General features: G+C 38.9%; 2 protein-coding genes across 34 annotated transcripts in view; both read left to right on the top strand.

Moving 5' to 3' along the window:
- wnk1b (WNK lysine deficient protein kinase 1b) overlaps positions 1–8,072 on the top strand; it is an 82,813-nt gene extending 74,741 nt beyond the window's left edge. For 17 of the 20 annotated variants that reach the window (XM_067489479.1, XM_067489478.1, XM_067489466.1 and 14 more), the window contains 4 exons: positions 62–103; positions 1,580–1,752; positions 2,169–2,225; positions 2,382–8,072. In XM_067489479.1, coding sequence (XP_067345580.1) covers positions 62–103; positions 1,580–1,752; positions 2,169–2,225; positions 2,382–2,807 — 698 coding nt within the window. In that variant the 3' untranslated portion in view covers positions 2,808–8,072. The remainder of the gene's footprint in view (positions 1–61; positions 104–1,579; positions 1,753–2,168; positions 2,226–2,381) is intronic. The other 3 variants (XM_067489476.1, XM_067489471.1, XM_067489469.1) reach the window with 1 other exon arrangement.
- Positions 8,073–10,064: 1,992 nt separating this feature from the next.
- The window catches only part of LOC137106359 (proline-rich protein 5-like), a 22,677-nt gene continuing 10,237 nt past the window's right edge, over positions 10,065–22,504 (top strand). For 3 of the 14 annotated variants that reach the window (XM_067489500.1, XM_067489497.1, XM_067489502.1), the window contains exons 1-7: positions 10,067–13,216; positions 13,300–13,411; positions 14,678–14,824; positions 15,389–15,697; positions 17,542–17,627; positions 20,190–20,375; positions 21,868–21,948. In XM_067489500.1, coding sequence (XP_067345601.1) covers positions 17,602–17,627; positions 20,190–20,375; positions 21,868–21,948 — 293 coding nt within the window. In that variant the 5' untranslated portion in view covers positions 10,067–13,216; positions 13,300–13,411; positions 14,678–14,824; positions 15,389–15,697; positions 17,542–17,601. Of the gene's footprint in view, positions 13,217–13,299; positions 13,412–13,435; positions 14,825–15,388; positions 15,698–17,541; positions 17,628–17,879; positions 18,000–20,189; positions 20,376–21,867; positions 21,949–22,504 lie in introns of those variants that run through there. The other 11 variants (XR_010911927.1, XR_010911926.1, XM_067489496.1 and 8 more) reach the window with 9 other exon arrangements.

The raw sequence follows: 22,504 nt of genomic DNA, 5'->3' as shown, positions 1-22,504 counted from the left end.
TGGGTGGGATTTAACTTTGATTCTCTCCCAATTCTCCAATCGTTCTCTTCCGGCCGCACAGGGAAGATGGTGAAAAAAGTCTGCCCCTGCAACCAGCTCTGTAGTAACTATCTCTCTTTTTGGTCTTTCCTCCCTCCCTCCCCCCAATCCTTGCACTCGCTCTCCGACGCTTTCTCTTGTCCTCTGATACCTTGTAGACAAAATTTATGGCAGATCTGACAGCTGACTATTTGGTTATTTCCGCTTTATTTCTGTTTTAAAAATTTGTATGTATTTATTTATTTAGAGAATGGTCTATCACAGAAAGACTTGTTGAGCTCCGATGTGACTGACTTAACCAGGCATCACAGATTCAAATTGACAGTGCATGCACCTGCGAGCTCTCACACACTTACAGAGCCCTGGAGGGGTCATCGAAGGGAACAAAAACAAAGCAATCTTGTACGCACAATTGAGTTATTTCCCTCCCGGGCTCCGTACACACTAACTCTCCTGACTTTGCCACTCTGCCCTCTCCCTTTGCTCTCCTCCCTCTTCATGGTTTGTGGCCTGGACTACATTGCCCACAGTTCCATTCTCCAGCAGTCTGTTATGACTCAGCATCTCCTCATTCTTATTTTCCTCCATTTTATTTAGCATGACATGACCAACTGTATGATTAGTAACATACTGGTTTATCCGTGCATATCATGTTTTTTGCAATATCAAATACAGATCAAATAACAGATCAAATAAATACTTAATAGCCAAGCTCATTTTGTCAGATGGATTTGGGTTCTTTTTGTTTGCAAAGGGAAATGCATCTCTCTTTGTAATTAGATTGTAATTCTCCTCCTTTCAATTTCGATGTATCAGTTTAGCTTCCTCTTGGGTTGGTAGAGAGGCATTAGTATGAAAAAAGTCTTAAGTGCACAGTATGATGATGATGATAGTACTTCTTTCATATACTGTACTGTAACATACCAGGATCTCTATACATGTCCACTCTCTGCCCAGTTGGCCCTGTGTGCCTTTTTCGTCTGTAGTCAATTTGCCTCAGAATGATGAGTTTGATGTTGATGATTTGGCAGAGAGCCAACTACACTCGAGTGCCACCTGATGATTCAGAAATGAACTACAAGTCCAACATCAGTGGCACACAGGGCAACTGGGATCAACAGTGGGGATCAGTGGAGTCAGGAGTGCTAGCATTGCTTTTGCAGAGTAGGAGCATTTTGTAGCAATCTGGCTGGGCATGTCAGCTTTACAAATTGCCCACTGTATTGCCAATCTAATGCTATATTACGTGTGAGAAAATGTATTAAATCAATTTTGGTGTTATTTGTAGCAAAAGCAGCTTTTCTAGTATTATTGTTTGCATATTTTTCTGGATTGTCATTATTTCTGTCATTTAAACTAAACTATAACCATGTTGACATGCTGATCTGCCCTAAAACTCTGACCTGACCAGCCTGTGTTACTATATAACAGCCCTTTTCATAGTCAGAACATGGCCTAAATTGAAATGAATTCTTCTCATTGTTTAAACGGTGTCTGACATGATCTTCTCTCCTCTTCGCCTCTCTTTCTCTCCTCCCAGGGACTAACAGCACCAACGCAGTGAGCAGTTCAGGTGGTTTGGGTCAAAGTCAGGGGGGTTCTCAGTGTCTCCCCTCCAGCATTTCAGCCCCTCATCACAGAAAAGGAACCTTCACCGATGACCTTCATAAACTGGTGGACAACTGGGCCAGAGATGCCATGAACCTCTCACAGGTTTACTGCTCTTTTCTTCTTAATGCTAGCACAAGTTGTTGTGATAAAGGTTCCTTCCATAACGACTCACCAACTACTGTATTTAGTTTGCAGACAAGAAGACAGATAGAGGAAAGAAACTAAACACAAAGTGGTGGTGTGTTAAAAGCCAAAGTTAGGTAAACAAACCTCAGGTAAAACCTAGTGGCATTTTGTTGATGGGGTGTTTTAAAAACCTCTACCACCTACTTTGTCCAGCTGGCTTTCCGAGTCTTTACACCACTCTTCCATCATAATAAACTAAATTTATATACAGTGGCTTCGAATGGTGTCGAGACAGAAGAAAAAATTTGTAGACAAGTTGCATAGATTTAATGAGGGAGAGAAGAAACTTGTTTTGTTGAATGTTTATTGAATGAAAGATTTCCCTTTTTCAGTGTAAAAGGAGTGCCAAACAGCTGCAGCAGCCCCCAGCACAGGGACACAGCTACGAGGTTGGTCTAAACACACACCACACAGTTGCTTGTAGCCAGTTAAAAAAAATTAAGTTAATAATTTTAACAAATGGCTCTAATTTTCAGCATATGACAAAATCGGCACATTAGATACCCATCTTGTGTTTTATGTAAAATATCCTCCTGACTCCCCAGGTCATCCAGTCAGCCAGTCTGAGCAGGAAGTACTCAGCTCCCAGCCAGCTGTGCCCCAGCACCATTGGAGGCTCTGCCCACCTCCCCACAAACCCCACCACTGCTACCTCTCTGGCTGCCCGCAAGGGATCTCTGTGCCACTCCCCTGCTTCTTCCACTCCACCCCAACCCCAACCTCCCCAGTTCATTCACTATACCCCCACCGCTGCCTACAGTGCACAGTGGTCTGGTCCAGCTCATGGCCTGTCACACCAGGCTCCCGGACAGCCTGGTCCTCTTCTGGTCAGCACCTCCCAACCTCTTGGCCCTTACCCTGCGCCGCAGGGCCAGATTCCTGGACAGGGGCCGCTTCAGACTTTCCATCTGGCCAATGCTCTCCAGAAGTCAGTTAGCAACCCAGGAGGACCCAACTTGAGGACCACATAGGGTTGGGTGTAAAGGCTGTTTTGAACCACAGCCGATTGGACAAATGTGGGGAGGAGTGGATGGATCTGGCTGCATCAGCCAGAGAGGACTGAAGGACAGTGAAGTGTAAGAACAGGGAGTTAAAAATGCTGGAAGATGATTATTCAGAGATGAGAGAATAAAATACAGAAATTAAGAATAAAGAAAAAGTCAGTAAGGTGACATGAATCCAATTTGGCCATCCTAACTCACCTCTGCTTTCATCTGTGTATGGGGAAAAGTCACAGATAGAAGAAATGCAGCCACACAATCGCCCTGGGCTTGGGCCAGCCAAATGCTCAAGACTAAGGAAAGGCTCATGAGTGCAATGTTAAAAGGCCAAAGAGGATTTGACAGGGTGTGGGATTAGTGTTAATAGCCATGTGTGAGGTATTATGTATGGGCTCTTGTTGTCATGCTCTAAATTGAGTGTCTTTACATGGAAAGGACACCCAAGTGTCCTGGCTAGACAGCAGTAGGAGGTAATTTTTTTTTTTTTTTTAGGATGAAGGGAGGAATGTGAGGGCCAGCTTCTAACAAATGCTTTTTAGCCCTTATGTCTGCACAGTATCTCTTAATAAGTACTTATTGCTACAGGTGTGTGGGAATAGCCGATTGTTACATCTCCATTCTTCAGTCTTTCATGCATCGCAGCCTTCATAGGTAAATAGGGCAAACATCTGATGTGCAGTTTTTCCACTTAATTAAATAAGAAATCTAGTGGACACTGGGCAACATAGCTGGCCATCACATTTCAGTTGCCTTCCCTAAGGGTCACGAGCTTGTAGCACTCATAAAACAAATAGTGGCAGTGTTGTGACATTAGTTTGAATTGAATTGTTACAAGCACGGATGTAAATGTCTGCAGATTAAAGCACTGATGTCAGCTGAGAGCTGTTGGAAAAGATGCTTAGAACATATATAATTCAGTTTTGGAAGTGGTTTGCCTTCAGTATTGAGAAGCATTTTTAATTGGCCATACAAAGCACAAGGGATATTAAGAACAAATCCAACAAATGCACACTGAGAATAGGTGTAGTCCTGCACTTGTGTGCGTATCTCTTCAAACTGAGAAAAGTCATAATAGTTGCTCCTCTGTTCCTCCCTCATTCTGACAAAGCATTCAAACAGAGAGAGAGAGATAGATGGAGGAAAGAACATATATCAAGAGGGTGGTAATATAAATATATAAAATAATGGCCAAAACCCACCTCTGTTTCCAGTCTCAGTGCTCACTTCAAGAGCATGGATTGACAGAATGGACATAACCGATGCTACTTTTCACCAAATGCCTCTTCATCACGACTCCACCTCTTGCTCCATCCCTCTTTTATTCCTCTCTGTTGCAATTTGAAGCAATAACCTTTTAGAGGGGTTTAAAAAAAAAAGCCCAAATATGAAAGAACTCAGAGTGAAAAAGTGGCCTTGTTATCAGAATAATATCAGTTCCTAAACAGTGTGTCAGTTTATTTCTTAAAATATCTGCTATGATGATTCCATTTTTTTTTTCACCCCCAGATTTTGGTTTTGTCTTGTTGGGTTTCTTTTGCTTGCTGCCCCCAGCTAGCAATCTGACAGAAACACACAGACACACACACACAGACACACACACACACAGACAGACACAGACAGACAGAGACACACACAGACAGACAGACACACACACACACACACACACACACACACACAATGCATGAGACATTAAGATAGACACACCTGCATACACACACTGTCAATAATAGACTCATGTAAATACACACACGTTGTTAGAGGCGTAGCAGCTGTTTAACTGAGATAGACTCATAGACTAATGCCTCAGTTCTAAGTTTCATCATTAGGCTGATTTCAACATTTGGGTTGAAATGAATGCAATGTACATTATCATCATTATTGTCGTTAATGATATTATTATTCTATTTAAAAAGAAACAAAAACAAAATGTGTTCTGTCAATGGACCTGTTATACACACACATCGGTGAACGATGTGGAAACACTGTGATTACTGTTGTTTATTATTAAAAAATGTTGTTGGACAACATTAGTTTTAGGGTGAAATGTCACAAAGAAAACAACAAAAGCATACAGAGAACGGTTCGGGGTCCTTTCATTTTCAATTCAAAAATTTTGTGCAAATGGATTCTCACCAAAATGTGAAGATTGAAAAGCCTCCCTCATCAATAAATACCCTGACCCTGAGACTCAAATGCCTTACCAACAACGAATGAACTGCGGTTTCAGTTCATCTTTATAACTGATAGAATTGAAAGTCGAAACAGACCACCCAGCCCGATTTATGACAAGACAAACTGGAGTGAACGGCAGGATAGTTGATATTTAGATAGTAAAGTAATGCTAGCTATTTTTTCCTAATACAGTACTTATGTGTCAGACACTTTAAATAGCTCTCCTGTTCCTTTCTCCACTGGTTTTGTTAGATGAATGTGAATGTATAAACCAATGGTGTCCATTTTAATGTACTTGAAAAAAAAAAAAAGAAATCTGTCTTTTTATTTTTGCTCTTTCGCTTCCCCTGATCCCCCCCTAGAGCTTCCAGTGAAAACTGGAGGTACTTATTAGTGCCTTGCATCCTTCCTGTTGCTTCTTTGTCCGGGGTCGAGGACTTGGGTTTAAGTAAGCACACTTTGACAGCACATGTGGACACTTGTGAAGTCAGTGGTTGGTGATAGTTGCACCTGGTTAGGGGTGCAGGCGTTCCGTAATAACGCCTGCTATGGTGCATTAAAGTAGGTTTGTGGTTAATTCTCTTTGAGTGTATTTTCTTCAGAATTTCCATGATGAATAATAAAATACTACCATGGAAAAAGTTTTGAATTGATAGAAAAATGAATTGACCCTAATTCTGCCGCCATGTAAGCCAATGAGATTGACCGCTGAAACCTGGGAAAGGTCACATCTTGACATCAGTGTCATTTCTTTGACATGAGGCCCATTTCTGTGCTTAAGCTGTAAATGAGGCCTGCCTGTGCCTCCGGTCCAGTTACACCACCAACAGGATGAAAGATGGAGAATACAGTTTGCCAGTAACTTATCAGTGCCATTTTCTTTTAATTTTTTTTCAGGGTTTTAAGTGTAGGTGTGAGAAGGAGGTATTTTCCAGTTTTAAGGAGGGAGTTGAAAATTGTAGGTTGTATCTGAAGAGGGACCACTCCGTACTGGCACTGGCCCAGATGCAGCATATGGTCAGGAGAGGATGCATTGATAAAGTAACTGAAATTAAAAATTATACTGTTAAAGTGACATAATGCAAATATTATACCAAAACATACTTTCTTTTTTTTTTTTACTTTCATGTGCAATCAGGCAATTGGCTGACCTTTATGTAGCCAGTAGCACTATGCTCTCCTTCAAACAGATTTGGGTTGAACACCTACTCTTCTGAGAGTTGGTACTATCATTGAAAAGGTCTGAATACAGAAATGTTTTCATCCACTACTGTTTCCACTATATGTAGTTGTTTTTTTTTTTTTTTTTGAAGCTGCACCAATGGGGTTTAACAGGTTTAGTTCACATAAATCAATGTAAACTGACATTTTAATAAATGCGGGCCGTGGAGTGCCCCTGGAATAGGGGTGGTGGTGTTGGTGGTGAAAACTGCAGTGGTGGTTAGAATCATTGTACTTGTAGTGGTAGGTGGTTGGAAAAAAATGGATGTGATTATGATAAGAGGTATGGTGGTTTTAGATTCAAGGCCATTGAAGCCCTGTGCTGTATTTTTACTTTTTTGCATTTTCACCTGTGCAAACTAAACATCTGGTACAAACTTTGACGTACAGTTATTAAAACCTAGGGTTTTTTTTATTTCTCTTTGTTTCTTTGGGTTTTTTTTTTTTTTTTTTTTTTTTTGGCTGGGATTGGGTGTTCTGGATTTACGTACATAAATACATTACGAAAAGGTTACTTTGTAAAGTTTGTACAAAACAATTGCCTGTTTTCTGGTGATATTTTCCATTTCTCATGAAAAATAATGCAACATTTTTACTACTAGACAAGTTTGGTTGAAGCTGTGAAAATTAATTGAGCCACTTTTGCTTTAGTTCTGGTCACAAGTGCTCTGTTGAACCTTCAATAGGGCCACGAACTCAGTGCCATTTGACTTTGTCAGTGGAAACAACAGAAGTGAAGAATTGCAGAGATAATTAAGTGTGTTTGCATGCTGTTACTCACTGGAGCTTTTTTAGTTGATGGGTAGCATCCTGGATTTTAACTGCAGAATTGCTCTAGCCTCAAATAATTTCCTCAGTTTAAGCTTGATAAGATTTGCTGTGTCAGTACTGCATACAGTAATAATTATGAACAAATGCCTGCTGCAGTGTGATAATATTTAAAGTTACAGTATGCTCTAGCCCTGAGGTTACAATTGAGTTTGATAGTTATACTTATGCTGTAGAAGTAATATTCTTTGAAGTTCTAGAGTTAAAACATCGGTCGGTGCAATTATTGCAAAGTGTGGAGTTGTAGTGCAGGACTCTTACTGTGAAAGGCTTGGGAGTTTTCCAGTGCAGGCACTCTTGTTGTGAAATTACTTCAAGTTAAATTGGGAAAGCAGGATTAGTTTTCTGACACACAGTGTAGCAATAGTTATTTTAACTCACTTGCATTAGGATCAGTTTCTATGTTTTACAGTGTTTGCCTGTTCATGTCTTGCTTTTTTTAAGCTAGAAGTGCCCACATGCTTAAAAAAAAAAAAAAAAAAAAAAAAAATGTATATGGGGAAAAAAGCCTTTTCATGCACCAACAGAATGCACATATGCACAGATTCATTCAGTGGATCTCTTTGCTGTTTCATATTGTTTGCCCGTGTGGATTGATTGAGTCTGGAGCACAGCAGCAGTTTCTGAGTGTTACTGAAGACATGTCGATTCTGTTTCTGTTATCTCTGATGTTTTCACATTTTAATTTGAATTTCTCAAATTTATTTTATCTGCAGTTTTAATGTCTCTGGCAGTACCTAACTGAATTCATTTTTCTGTATCATGTTTGACATTGTACAAAAGTGGTCAGATTTAAAACACAAAAACACAGCTTACATGAATGAAATGAAATCAAAAAATACATGTAGGGAGTAATCAGCAGCCTTTAAGGGTATGTTTGCACTAAATAGAGTGTACAAGCTTCAATTAAAAAAAAAAAAAAAAAAAAAAAACCTTTGCGCTACAATACAGTGAAATTTGTTACTTTATTTGTAAAAACTTAATAAAAGTAAAAATAAAAGTTGTTTAAATGGATGGCATTGATTGGACTCCAATTAGTTTAAACAAAGAAATTAATAAAAAGAAATAATCTGTCTCTGCTTTTTGTACTTATAATATATTGAACGTTGTCTTTTTAACAGGTCACTGGGTCACTTCTGAGCACCAGAGCATCTTTGGACAAAAAGCCATGAACACACAGGTAGACAGAAATTGTGTGACACAGTACTGTTTGAATTTAGTTTATTATTGAAATTTTGAAATTGTAGAGCTTTTTCAGAGCTCTTTTTTCTTTGCAAAAACATGAAAGTGATGACTTTAGCTCACGTTTTTGTTGTTGTTTAATTACAAGCCTCTACCAGATAGCTTAAATACCAATAACTACACCATTGCCCATAAAGTTAGAATCATTTTGTTTTCAGACACATTCCTTTAATTGTGTTGTAATTTTTACTGTGATATGTTTGGAAGAGATTGATCAATAAAGTTAAAATACACATTATCAAGAATAAATCACCAAGAGAAGTAATAAAAAATCCTACTTTCTACTCTAATCCTAATTCCTACTTTATGGGCAACCGTGTATATAATATAACACCATGGAATGCATTCTATTGAGTGTAGTTTAAAATTAAATATATTTTATTACCTCTTTTCACAGCAGAATGGAGGCTGATTTGTTTTTCTCTTATTGCACTACTTGTTCTCTCCACATGGATGCAGCACCAGCCTTTTATTAGCTGTAAATGTGCAATCAGTGTGTTTTCGTCTCACATCCTTATCGTGACCACATTTACCAGGTTCTTCTTTCAAGGCCTATCATGGAAACAGTTCATTGAGAGGTGTGAGTCCTGTGGTTATAAAGTGTCACCAAGGGTACAATGAAAATAACATGGTCAGCTCAGAGAAAGCCTGCGGAAGGAAGGGAGGAAGGAAAATGAGACCAGCCAGTACATTATAACAATAAATTTCCATCATGCACTTTTCCTGCCAAGATATGCATAAATACCTGACTGTAAAATTTTTAACACGTTGAATTTTATTCTGCAGTCAAAAGAAATGCCTTCGGTTATGTTGATTAGTTGTTGACTTATTTTTGTGAATGCTTTCCTGCTACCTCTTGAAGCGAAAACACTTTATGATAAGCCTTCTATGCATAACCACAATTTCTTTTGTTTTTGTTTTATAAATGTGTTATATTCACTGGATGGTAGTGGGAAAAAATGAAATGTGACAAAGTGAAACCTAACCCACACACAAACTATACAATTCCTATATTCTTGTGTTAAAACAAATCTCCCACACATTTTGGCATGATGCAGTTTTTTTAGAATGTGTGAAAATGATCATCCCCCCCACATGCTGGCGCATTTATATTATTATTGTAGCCAACTAATAGTATAATACCCTTGAAGAATTATTTTTGTAAATGTAGAAGTAAACATTTTGAGTCCAGTTTGGGTGAGTGGTTAATGAATTATGGAATGGCCAGAGGACAACAATGGCCTTGCTTATACCTGAAACACAGGTAAATAATTAAGCAGGTTTGAGCTTTCACTGGGTCCTTAAATTTTAGACAGGGTCCTTAAATTTTAGACAAGCTCCTCAGTCCTGCTCCTTTACGTATAGTAGAGGAAGATACAATCTGGGTCACTTTGCATGGTGCATGGTATACTCATATAATATACCTGCACAGAAATACAGGAAGTGATTGCTTTCAACTCTTCAGAGTCACTTTCAAAAGTGATTGAACTACATGTGTGAAAAGAGAGCCAGTCTGTTATGCAAATTTACAATTTTGTCAACCTACAAACCGTCCTGTAAAAGGGGTGTGTGTGTGTGTGTGTGTGTGTCTGCACAGTATTTTATCACCCTCTATTCAAGCTGTTGTCATGATCAGGTAGTACACTTACATCAGAGTATCCATTTTTTTTTTCTGTGGCAGGATGAAATGAAAGGACACAGAAAGAATGGGAGGGAGGTAAGAGAGGAAGAGATGGTGGGGTTGGGGGTGGGGGTGGTCTTCAGATGTAGTGTGTGGGAGATGGTACAAATGCACAGACTGCAAACAGAACAGCCAGTTCTATGTTTCGCTTTACATAAATGTTACATGAACTGCACAGGGTGCTATATATGCAACTCGATGTGTTTCATATCATCACGAGTACAATATTTAATGATACAAAGTAAATTTTGTAGTGCTTTTTCTCATTTATTTGTCTAATGTGTGTAAGGTAAATGAGTTGTAAACATTTTGCAGAATATTACCATAATTTGCCATATTACTTTTTTTGTTACAAAAGAGTATGCCGGTTAAGTTTGGAAACATTGACGTCTCCACACTGCTGGTGTGTGTGTGTGTGTGTGTGGTTAAGCAATGATATAAACTGAAACTACACATAATGATGGATTATCCACCAGCCTCTACACCATTCTAAATCTGTCAAGTCTGTAAATCCTGCAGCCCTGTCAAGTAATCTACTGCACAAACAAATATTTTAATCCTAATATTAACTGCAGCAAATGCATTTTCTGTAGCAATTAGTGACAGTTTAATGCAGCATTTAAGGAATCAGCTCTTTGGTCTAAAGAGCCTACACGTCTCTGGCCACAGTAGCTCTGTGACGCTTAGGGCTAATTGCTAACATGCTTACAATAACAATGCTGCACTGCAGGTTTTAAGCGGATGTACTGTAGGTGTAATTGGGGTGTGTGGTGTTAATACACCGCAATGCAAATATTTCAAAGTATATTTGTCAAGTTTAATTCCTGAGGAAATTTTAAAGTTGCAGTTTGATTCGCATCCAATCTTTCAACCATTGAATTAACTATAAAGCTTTAAAGACATCAATTTTATTTATAGGGTATCTGCCAATACTCTATAACATTTAGTAGCATGCTGTATGTAGAGTATAAAGTTAGTGTGTAGTATCACCATCATGCTAACATTTGCTGATTACTGCTAGAATACAAAGTACAGATGGGAATTCTTAACAGTCCTTATATACCATGTTTGGGATATTAAAAGTTGCTGCAAAACAAATCATTTTTGTTTTGTTAAAATATTTCAAACTATTATAGAGCCACACTGCAAAATAGCACTTCAGGACATAGTTAATCAAATCTAAAATAATGTTTAACCCAACTGGCTCAAACAAGCACTTTTTAACTAATGTTTTATAACCTGATGTAGGTGAACCTCGGGCTACCGATTTAAAAACTCGCACCAAACTTTTTACACAGGCTGCACCTACAGTAGGTCAAACTTTGAGAACGCTTTTTAGTTGCTTTATAGCACTAAACAGGAAGTGGTCGCTTTCCCTCCAGCTTTAACCAGCATTAGGTTTTCAGACTTTCTCACAGGTTCAGAAGAAGGAGAAAATAAAAAAGAAAGTAGATTATGGATATAAGAGGTCGTTTTTGGTTTGTTTTTTTTAGATTATGTTAATGTTAATGGAAGAGGTAGTTTTTAAACCGTGCATGACTGTTTAGCATCGTGATACAAACATAATAGTCCAAATTGTGACTGTTGGCTAAACAGAATTATCATAACATGGTTATTAATAAATACCTACTACATGACCTTGTTAGGCTGACTTAGTTTACATGCAGGCCTAATCAAGGACTGTATGGGTTGGTGTGTGTTTACTAAACACTGGTTACCCTTGCAATTTGTTATCCTGTACACACGCCCTTAGTGTGTGGAATCATCAGTCTTTCTGTTACTTTTAAATTGCACCTTCACATTATTATTTAGAATCTAAAAGAAAAACTACAATGCAAGTTTAAAACCTCACGTGATTCTTATCTGTGTTATACAAATTCACATGTATATCTTTTATGGCATTAAAACATCCACACCTCACATGACAACACATTTTTGTATCTCGGCGACCATTTTGTGGCATCCAGAGTGGACCGGTGGTTTCGACATGAAGAGAGCTTTTTAAAATAAATTACCACGTGAATTTATGATATGTTTTCCTTATTTTCTCACTTATAAACCCAACAGTCGATTTCCAGTTACTTTTAGCAGCCTTTGGATGAAGCATTAACCTCATAACTACATCTGGACCATGAAGACCAAGAAGCTGCTGAAGTGGAACACTCATGCAGACTGCTGCTCTGGGTAAATACTGGTTAGTACTAACACTTCTCAGAAGCAGTTTATGTTACGTACTCGCCCAAGGTGATTTATTGTCTGACAAAACCATTTATCTACTGTGGGGTGGTACGCCTAGGTGGAGTCAATATTTTATTACTGATTTTTCTTGTTGAATCCTTATAAATCACTATGGAAACAATTAGACAAGCAGATTAATTAGGGAGCATTTTTTGAAGATCTTTTTGCAATTAGTCCAAATACTTTTATATTTGTTTGTACATAATTAGATTTCCTTGTTAGAAAATGTGATTAATAATTGATACTTTTTTAACTTGGCTCCGACATTTATTTGAGATTGCGTGTGTCAAAATGATACATAACCAAAACTATGATGTTTATGATTTTGCAACATTGACATGGTCAGTGTAATTTGCTTAGCTGTGTAACCAGCGGCTGCAGGTTTGCAACAGGGGCTGCGGACCCCTGAGTGGGGTCATTACTAGTTCCTGCTGCTGTTACCTCTGGTCTGAGAGCAGCCTCTCTCTCTTTGTGTGTTTACACAGCCCACATTAACAAGGCCCTGAGGTTTAGATGGTGCATCACTTAATCTGCAGACAGCGAGTATCTGTGTATATGTCTATTTTAGCAAATTTTGGGTAAAAGTGTGCGTCCACCTCCTTCAAGTGCTTTCCCCATGTGTTAGTTTAAATGTTTGTGTGTTTCCAGCACAACTCAGCTGTATGTTTGTATGTCTTAGCCTGTATTTTGAATAGACTACAGGACATGTAGAAGTTGAATGCGCACTGTGTATCTCTAAAAGAACAGCGGTCAAGCATCCATAGGGTCAAAGAAACACACCTTGTCCTAAATCCATCTGTTTGAGTCACTGTTGCAAATGTGCATATACATGTTCTGTATGGTGAAGGAAATGAGAAACAATTTTATCATTGTTTCATTTGGTTCTTTTATTCTGGCTCCCTCAGTGAACCGTTTTCATCTTTTCCTGAGCCTGTAGACTTGCTACTCTGCACGAGATTGCAGTAAAATCGCTAAATCTAGTTGGTCAAAAATAAAGGTGAGTGATAAAATGTAAATATTTATCTCCCTTTTCTAGAATAAACTTTTTAATATAATGTCCCACTCCATTTGCTATAACAGAAGCCAGAAAGGGAAAATATTCATCATGAGAACTCACCTGAAACTAAAGCTTGGAGATCGTGAGATGTGCCTGTGTGCAGTGGAGGAAATGAAAGGCAACACCAAGGGAAGAGTAAGAGCAACTCATTCTGATATAAGCTTACATTCATAAGGAACCATACAAAAAAATGGTAAACCTCAAACCCTCACACATCATTATCATATATTGATAAAGATGTTCACATTATCCTGCACAAGCTGTCTACACTGCCTTATTAAAATCGATTTCGGAGTGTGCTGTAATAATGCATATAGTTGCAGCCATAAACCATATCAGAAAGAGGTTGTGAAACAAACAGAAGAGAAACTTTGCTACGTCTATACAGCAGAAATAAATGAGCGCCACATTTAAATGACATTAGACAGGAAATTAAATAATTCCAGCAATAAATCAGCAAACCTACAGTAAAAGGTAATAAACTTTAAAAAAAGGACAAATGTCAGTGAGATGGTTCAGGGTGCAGGTGTGTTTAGTTACCAAAGTACTGCAATGTTAGTTAATCCTAGTGTTAGGTATTTCATGGTAGTAAAATATACACACTAGCATACACGCACATCATCGAAGCACACGCACACTAGGCAGGTTTGCTTTAAAGTTGTAAGTGTGCATTTATTGCAGCTTTTAGTGGGTATTGTTTACAAAACGCACACAAGAACATGCACATGGTGTCCCACAGTATTTTTAGAATCTAAAAAACTGATTGATGTGGCGTGTTTTGTTTTTGTTTATTTGGGTCTCTACTGTATCTGTACGTGGCAAATATGTGTGTTTGGTGTTTTACGGTCCTGAGAACTTTAAAAATACAACCTGGCCTTGACTAGTAGACTTTGATCTTACTAACCTGTTCTCCACTATGGGAGGAGGGCCTGGTTGGTGTGTGTGTGTGTGTGTGTGTTTGTGTGTGTGTGTGTGGTCCAATGACAGAGGTGTAGAATTACATGTATGCAGTCAGCTCTGCGGTTAATGCACTGATCTGTACATTAGATACTATGTGCAGCTGAAAACTTGCAAATGTCTCTACACACACACACACACACAGAAGCCACTGTAGCTGCTGAGTGGCCTTTTCTGCCAGCGGTACAGCACTCGGTGGGATGTCCTGTGTTTTCAGCAGGCTGCTGTTGTTGCATTGGATTGAATGTGAATTAAACATCACTGCACAATGTTTGAAGGCTTACATTTGGAACATGAATTTCTGTGCTGCCGGAGAGAGAAGATATACTTAGACAGCCATAAATCCTGGACCTTGTGGTAGAAATCTCACTAACAAACACACAATTTCACTGGATCCATGTCCTTAGTTAGTGGCTATTGACTGAATTTGCTTTATTTTTGCAGCACCACCCATCACCCACCTACGCCAACCTCCTAACATATTTCTGACACACGGTGTAATGGTTTTATCGTATCTAAAACGACACTGGTCTTTGTAAACCACAAAAGCAGCCAGAATACATGTTTTACAGTGGTCTGATACTGTGAAATGTAAGTAACATTGGTTTTCTATTTCTAATCATTTCATATAGATTTTCCATTAAAGTTTATTTTATCTTTCAACATTGTAGAGCAACTTATTTTGTTTTAAAGCTTTAAAAAAAACAATTCCCACTAATCAGTGAAATCTTTTTTATTAAGAAATGATATTTTCTGGGTTTATGAGCCATGTGGAACATTTGTGTTATGGGCAGAATAATGAAGACGCAATACAAAGCTTCCCACAGTAACCACAGGAACCTGTGTGTGTGTGTGTGTGTGTGTGTGTGTTACCTGCACATGTCCGGATTTACCGTGTATGACACGAAACCTATTTGCTGTCGCTTTTAGTCTCTTTAACACTGTTCTATGAACACACACACACACACACACACACACACACACACACACACACACACACACACACACACACACACACACACACACACACACAAACAAACCGCAAGCACTTTCCATAGGCTACATTTTTTACCCACCGACCCATGCATATAAATGAGCGCGCACACACACACAGACAAACACAGACAGTCGCTCTCTCACTCTCTCTCTCTCTAGCTCGTACTTCCTCCTCCCTGACGCTCGCGCAGAGTCCTGAGTCGCGCGGACAGGTCGCACGCAGGCTGCAGATCCACACGTCGGATCGTTTCGGTTGAACGTGCGCCGCCTTCACGCGCTGCTGTTTGGAACAGAGAGATGCGCCGGGGGACAGTTTGACCGCTTTATCAACGACATACTGGAGTTAATTTGGGCTTTTACTGCGGGACATTAACACGGAGAACACCTGCCATGAAAGGGAGCGAGGAACACTTGTGAAAAGGTGAAGAAAACCACTTGAGGCAACTGCCGGTGTTCAGAGGCTGTCATGTAAGAATAGGATTTTACTCCATAAATACCTTGTTCTGCTTTATCTCCATATGAATCTCATTGAGTAACACGCTAAAGTTTCTTTATGCACCATAGTCCAGATTTCCTGTGCATTGCATGAATTGAAAGTATTGTATTGCACACTAGTTGCCCACAAGCAGACTACAGGCGGACTTTAAGTGTTTGTCAGGAGCTGGACAGACTCCAGTCTCTTTTTTGTTTGTTTGTTTTGTTTTTTTAGCAGGACCTCCAACTTGTGGTTTGGTTTTCTGCAAAAGACACTGGCAGAACAGACAAACATGCTGCAAGACAGAAAAAAAACTTTAGCACTTCTCTGGTGCAGGGTGGTAATTTCCCAGTTGTGCTGCCAGTCTGCAGAGGGTGTGTGTGTGTGTGTGTGTGGTGATTATGGTTGTTAATGTTCAGGATATCTACTTACAGTGTCTGCTGGTGAGTGAGGTGTGAGGAGGAGAAGCCTTTAAAACGAAAGAACTTGGGTTTAATTATTAGTGGGAAGTTTCTGATTTCACTCCTGCTTAAGAAAATCTGAGGCTGAATCCCTTCCAAGCTCCTGTGACCACAATCCGTGCAGCTCCAGGTCTAAGCGAGGCCCTGAACAACACTGCACTGTGGCTTAAGAAAGAGTCGGACACAGACAGGAGGCAGAACTTTGGGCACCAGGAATAATCCAGGGTGCGTGTGTATCATTCAGTCCAGATTTCCCTCTGCACGGCCAAGTGTGATTTTATCTGAGATGCAGTGAGCCAGCAAGAGCGAGCTTTGGCTGTAGAGTCAGGAGCTTTGTATCCTTACACAAATGTTAACAGTTGTAGGATTGGAGGCGTGTTTCCCTTTGGGTTTCAGATCAGTTTGTCTAATCGTGTTCCCCTTGATGGAGGTTTGCTCCAAACACAGGCTTATTTTATGTCATCATATCAAGTACATTTATGAGAAGACTACATTTGTGAGGATCAAAGTACAAAGGGGGTTATAAAATTGAACTAAAATTGAAAAAAAAAGAGAGAAGGAAACGCAGGCATTTGCAGCTGCCGATTAGCAGCAGGATATAGTTTATATTGTAGACCAAGAATTTTTCAGGAAGTAAATCCTGAACCACTGGAGAGTCACTGCTGGCCGGGTGGTTCACCTAAACAGATGAAGCTCTGTTTGTGAACTTAACTTCACTAGAGACCTATTATGTAAAGCTCTAGCAACATACAGAATACCGCAAACACAGCTTTTCACACTTGCTTTGAATAATGCAGCCTTCGTGTTGCATATTTTATCAACGTGGTGAGACGGTGGATGACAGAAAACAAAGAGAGAGAGCTGTTGTAGTTTAGTCAGTGGTATAGGTCATGGGGAAGCCTCAGTGTTGACCTGATTTGGCCTTAAACGCCAAACCCGTGTATATGTCGTGTGTGTGTGTGTGTGTGTGTACTATATCTGTGAGAGAGTGAGCGAGCGAGGGGCATTTGAGTTCGTGGCAGGATCAAATGTCCTTCTCAAGCACTTTACTGTAATTTGATTAGAAGAGTCACTATGTCTTGTTAGCTAGACAGTGAGTAGAGACACCTGTCTGTCTGTACCAGACCATTCTGTCTGTCCTTCTGTCTGACAGCTTTACTATTTTAAAGCAACAGTTGCAGAGCACTTACCTCTTTTCATTTTACCTCTGCATTACTCTGGAACTGTACAATGTAACTTTCTGCTGTTAAAGCTTGTTCTAGTGAACAGGGACATGTGTATCTATATCTTGTACCTGCAGATGATGCATTTGAGAGCTCTTCTAATTGGTAAACCATAATTACTCACCCAGTAAGTCTGCTTGGTTTGTTTTTCAGATGATGATGATTAGTTTGTGGCATTTACTTGGCGGTCACAAAGTGTAGTTCTGTGTCAACATGGAACGAGAGGGTTCATTTAGGAGGTAAGATCACACACACACACACACACACACACACACACACACACACACACACTTAGTCCTGTGGGATACACAAAGGTGAATGAAAGTGAAACACACACATTCCTGGATGACCTAATTGATTCATTTAGACATGCCCCTCATCCTACTTCGCTTAATAATTAAACCACAGCCTTTTCTCGCAACTCTTCCGGTTGTTTTTGAGCCAAACACAAAAGACCTCTAACTTCCTAATTTACAAAAACTAGAAAAAAAAACAGCTTTTTTCAATCAGGAATTGGATTGTCTCATTTTGAGTATCGGTATACTTCTGTTTTATGCTCTGCATCATCCAGTCTTTTGGAGACGTGTGACCAAAGGGTCAAATCGCACAAGGTAAATTTCTGAACTTCCTATTAGAATTTGCTAACGCAATATCATTTTGACATGAGGTGTAGGTGTGGGTGTCAGAGAGAGTATGTATGTGAATGTCTCCTTGTGTGTGACTGGGTGCGAGTCTCCTGTTTTCACACTGACCTATTTAAGTGGAGTTTAACTAAGATCCAGTTTGACAGCGGGACCTACTGAACACACACACACACACACACACTACTACTAAACTGCTTCTTCTTTTTTTCTAATTTTTGTATTCATTCATCCGTTTATCAAGATTTATTAGAAGAATGTCCATCACTCCAAATATATCAAACCTAACAAAAGAAAATTCCACAGTATTTAGCAGTAAAATGTAGACTATGAATGAAGTGGGTCATCACATGATAACAGCTTGACTACTCATTCTATGTGTGCTAAGATAGAGAGAAAAAGGAAGTGAAATGTGTGTCACCTTCAAATTCTTCCCCTCCCTCTCAGCAGCTCCTAAAACCTAAAAGGGTTGCTTTGTCCGCCTGGCACAAAAGCCTACGTGGTCACGTGGTCACCGATTGGCACAGACTAGCAGAGGGATAACCAGAGGTAAAAGGGGGATAGAAGAACGTAGAGAAGAGCAGAACAAGTTAAGGAAGTAGAACTGAAAAGTGGAAGGAAGAAAAAAGAAACGAGCAAAGATGCAGAGAAACCCAGAAAAATGTTGTTTTCTCCTTCACTGTCTTCATCCCTATTCTCATCCACCTCTCATTGAGATCAAACTCATGGAGTGGGCATATGTAGTAGCTTTTCAGTTAGAAAAGTGGGTGTATCTTGTGCAAGTGTCATTGTGTGTAGCAAATGAGGTATGCCGTATGTTTTGTTTTTGTTTTTTTTTTTTTTTTGTTTTTAAATACTGGTTTGGCTGTTTGAATGAATGACTGAAATAATAAAAAATTGTTGGACAGTTGAGACGATGCAGCAACAAAGGAAAACAATGTGTACTTGCTTGCGTGTACTGTGTATATAGTATCATTAGCTAAGGCTGTAACTAATGATTATTTTATTTTTTTAATCATCTGCAGAATTAAATTTAGTTTGTTTTGTCGTCAAAGTTCACACATGCTGTGTAAATTTTCCGATTGCCTATTATTTTTGACCAATAGTCCACAAACAACAAACATTAGCTTTATAACACATATTTATCATTAGTAGTGGTAGTAGTTGTAGTTGCAGTGGTAGAAGTTGCACTGGAAATTTTAGCTTGAGAAAGGACAAAAATAAAATTAAAATAATTTCAGATAATTTTCTACAGATTAATAAACTCTTCTTAAAATTTAAACCAGTTCTCAAACTGCGGAGCCACACAAGTGCAAGTGGACATACACACACAGAAACACACATACTAGTTATTTGCCTTCCATTAAGCTTACTACCATTTTTGCATTTTTAAAATCCAAAGATTTTGGATTGTATTTAGAGCATACGTCAACCACTTTGCTTTTTAGTGCTGACACTCAAAACACTGTTTCTCTTATCTGATCTGCCATCTGGAAACACTCAATGATAGTTACAGCATCTTTTTGCTTCCTTACCTCTTCAGACATTTCTCCTGTATTTTCTCAACACTGTCTCTGCTCCGTTCCTTATGCTGCACTCTTTTCTTTCCACCTCTTAGTTTTTCTTCTTTGTATATCCCTCCATTCATGCCTTTAACATAATTCTGCCACCTTCTCTTTGTGAGCATCTCATTTCTCATGTCTGTCTTACTTTTCCCACTCTCCCCCTTAGCAATTTTCTGTTTGACATGTCGTCCTTCAGGTTGACTGAATTGGCCTTTCTCACTGTAGTTGTCTCTGTGCTGTGTATTGTCCACCCAGTAAACATTAACAGATGGCTAATAAAAAGCAATCCTCTGTTAAAAATACTTATTGGTTTCAGCCATCAAAATCCATAATAATTTAAAAGCAAATCTCTGATTTCAACATTTGAAATCTTTGTGTTTGGATTTTGTTTAATTTTTTATTTTGTATGGCTTTTTTTTGTTTTTGTTTTTTTTGTTGTTGTTGTCTCAAAAGTTCACATTTTCACACCAAGCTTTTAAAAACACACATAGTTTTGTGGCTTTGGCCAGTGAAATCAAATCCAGTTTCTGTATCATCCTATACTGATTCTCAAACCAATTTCTTGCTCATTTTCTTCTTTCTTTTGCTATTCGAGGAGTCTCCATAGCAAACTAAAGTTGGGCAGTGGTTCGTCCTCCAGTCTGACCGACCTTTCGCAAACGAAAACACCACCAGGTGGAGGTGGGGAGAAAGGACAGACAGCTGGAGGATTGACAGAGGAGTGCTGCAAGGACAAAGGGACCCAGCAGAGGAGGGCCGGGGCCAACGCCACATGGAACAGGTCAGTGTGAGAGGCAGATTGATGTATGTTCTTCCTTAATTGTGTGTCTTGCACGTTTAGACACTTGTAAACATTTTAGTTCGTGTTTGCATGTCATGTAAGAATAAACATCACCTGCAGAAAGCTGTGTTAATAGCAACCTCACACGCGCGCACACACACATACACATACACAGACACGCCCATACACATATTCACTTTCTGTGTCACTTCCTTTAGGGTCGGTCACTCTTTTCTTTATGTCCATCCATCTCTTTTTTTCTTCTGCCTCATAGAATCTTTTTTTCTCCAGTCTTCTCTCGCATTCCTTTCTCTGGCTATTTTTTTTTATTTAAAACTAGACAGCAGAGAGTGGAAAGCAAAAGCTCTCTTTGGTGACTGGAGTGTGGCATGAACCACACGAGTTCAACTAAATCCTACAGTTCATTTCCCCGTTTGACCTTTTATGTTTTACTTTTTGTGCTCTGCTATTTTTTCTTTTTTTATACTTGGGATTACACAGTGTGGCTTTAACCCAGATTCACAGTTTAGTTAAGTTTACTGTTTACAGGAACAGTATGCTGAGGGTGTTTATCATCAAAGCTTGTTACTTTTGTTTCTACTGCATTTTCCACTGTATTGTAGTTGTATTGTCTGTATGTTCCTTGCATTCACACGCAGTATAATTAGTGGTTTCAGAAAGTATTGAAAGCGTTGGATCATAATTTATAATTTTTTTGTGTCTGTTTTCCCGAGAACTGCTTAGGGCTCTGTCCAAAGAGTTACATTTTTGTCTTATCCAGCCATAAAATATTTTAGGTCCTTCAATTACCATTTAGCAAATTCCCAGTAGTTGGTCATAGGTATTTCACTCCTAGTGAGTAGTGCTCTAGGGAACACTTGTTGCTTTAGAAACGTTTTTATACCCTCATACTGATTTATACCTTCCCACAAAACTTTGTTTTTTATGGCTTGGGCTTGTCCTGATATGGGATGTGAACTATGGGACTTCACAAGTTTGTGCCTCTCTTAACTATGTTCATTCACTCCAGTCAGGTTCTATTCTTATCTCAAGACAAATTAAAGCAAATAGGCACTTGTCCACAATTTTATGTGCCACAGGTGCGGGTGTAAATTCTTTTAAAATTTGAGATTTCTTGTTTAATTTAAAAACTTATGGGTTATTAGGTACAGAATGAAGATGTACGGTATCTGAACACTTTATGAAGCTCCAGTATGTGTGTTTGTGTGTGAGCGTCGAGTCTGTTTGAAAGGTAAGGACCACCTACAAACTAGTTACATTAATGTAGGCGACTCCTACAGCATAGTATAATATTAGTTAACTACAAATCAACCTGCAAACTTAATTTTTATGTTAAAATTTAACTTGTGCAGCAGCACCATACTGTTGTGATCATGCACAATATGATTAAGTTGTACCATTAATGTATAGTTCTACACCTGTGTCATTATAAATAGGTATCTTAAATGCCTCCCTATGTGTTTATTTGCAGCATCCATAATGCAGTGATCTCAGTTTTCCAGAGGAAGGATCTGGGAGAAAATGAACTGTACACACTGAATGAAGGTGTAAGGTTAGCTTCATGTGTTTCCTATTGTTTGTCTATTGTTCTGACACTTTTACTCAGCCATGGTGATTTATTATTCTTAACCTTGAGCTGAGTTTGTATTTTATGACTTATGACTAAATGATTGTGTTTTCTTTTGTAATTTATCAAATTCAAATTTCTTTCAGGCATAAGCAATAATTCTCCCATTCACATAAAAGGACAACTACAGCATGTTAAATTTGTTATCAAAGTACAAACATAAAAACATGACAGTGCTGTTGGCTCACTCATGAAGCAGTGTTTTTGTCTCTTGCTGTTGTTGACCGTAGACTGTCCACTGAATCAGAAACAACTAGAAATACTTTAAAAGGTGAAATAGGGGGTGGGGGGGGGGGGTGAGTGTTGTGTGTTTGTTTTTACAGTGTTGCTGAGGGCAGCACAGAGAAAATTCCAGTCGTGGTTTTATAGTTATTTTATATAGTATTTACATGCACATAAATGTAAAAACATGCTGCCCAAACTGTACACATGCACTGTATCTACTGTCTACATACATGCACTAATGTGCTTTAAATACTTC

This window comes from Channa argus, chromosome 21 (genome assembly GCF_033026475.1).
Source record: "Channa argus isolate prfri chromosome 21, Channa argus male v1.0, whole genome shotgun sequence".
Lineage (NCBI taxonomy): Eukaryota > Metazoa > Chordata > Actinopteri > Anabantiformes > Channidae > Channa > Channa argus.
The sequence above is the reverse complement of the archived record's forward strand: the minus strand, read 5'-3'. Positions and strand labels throughout refer to the sequence as shown.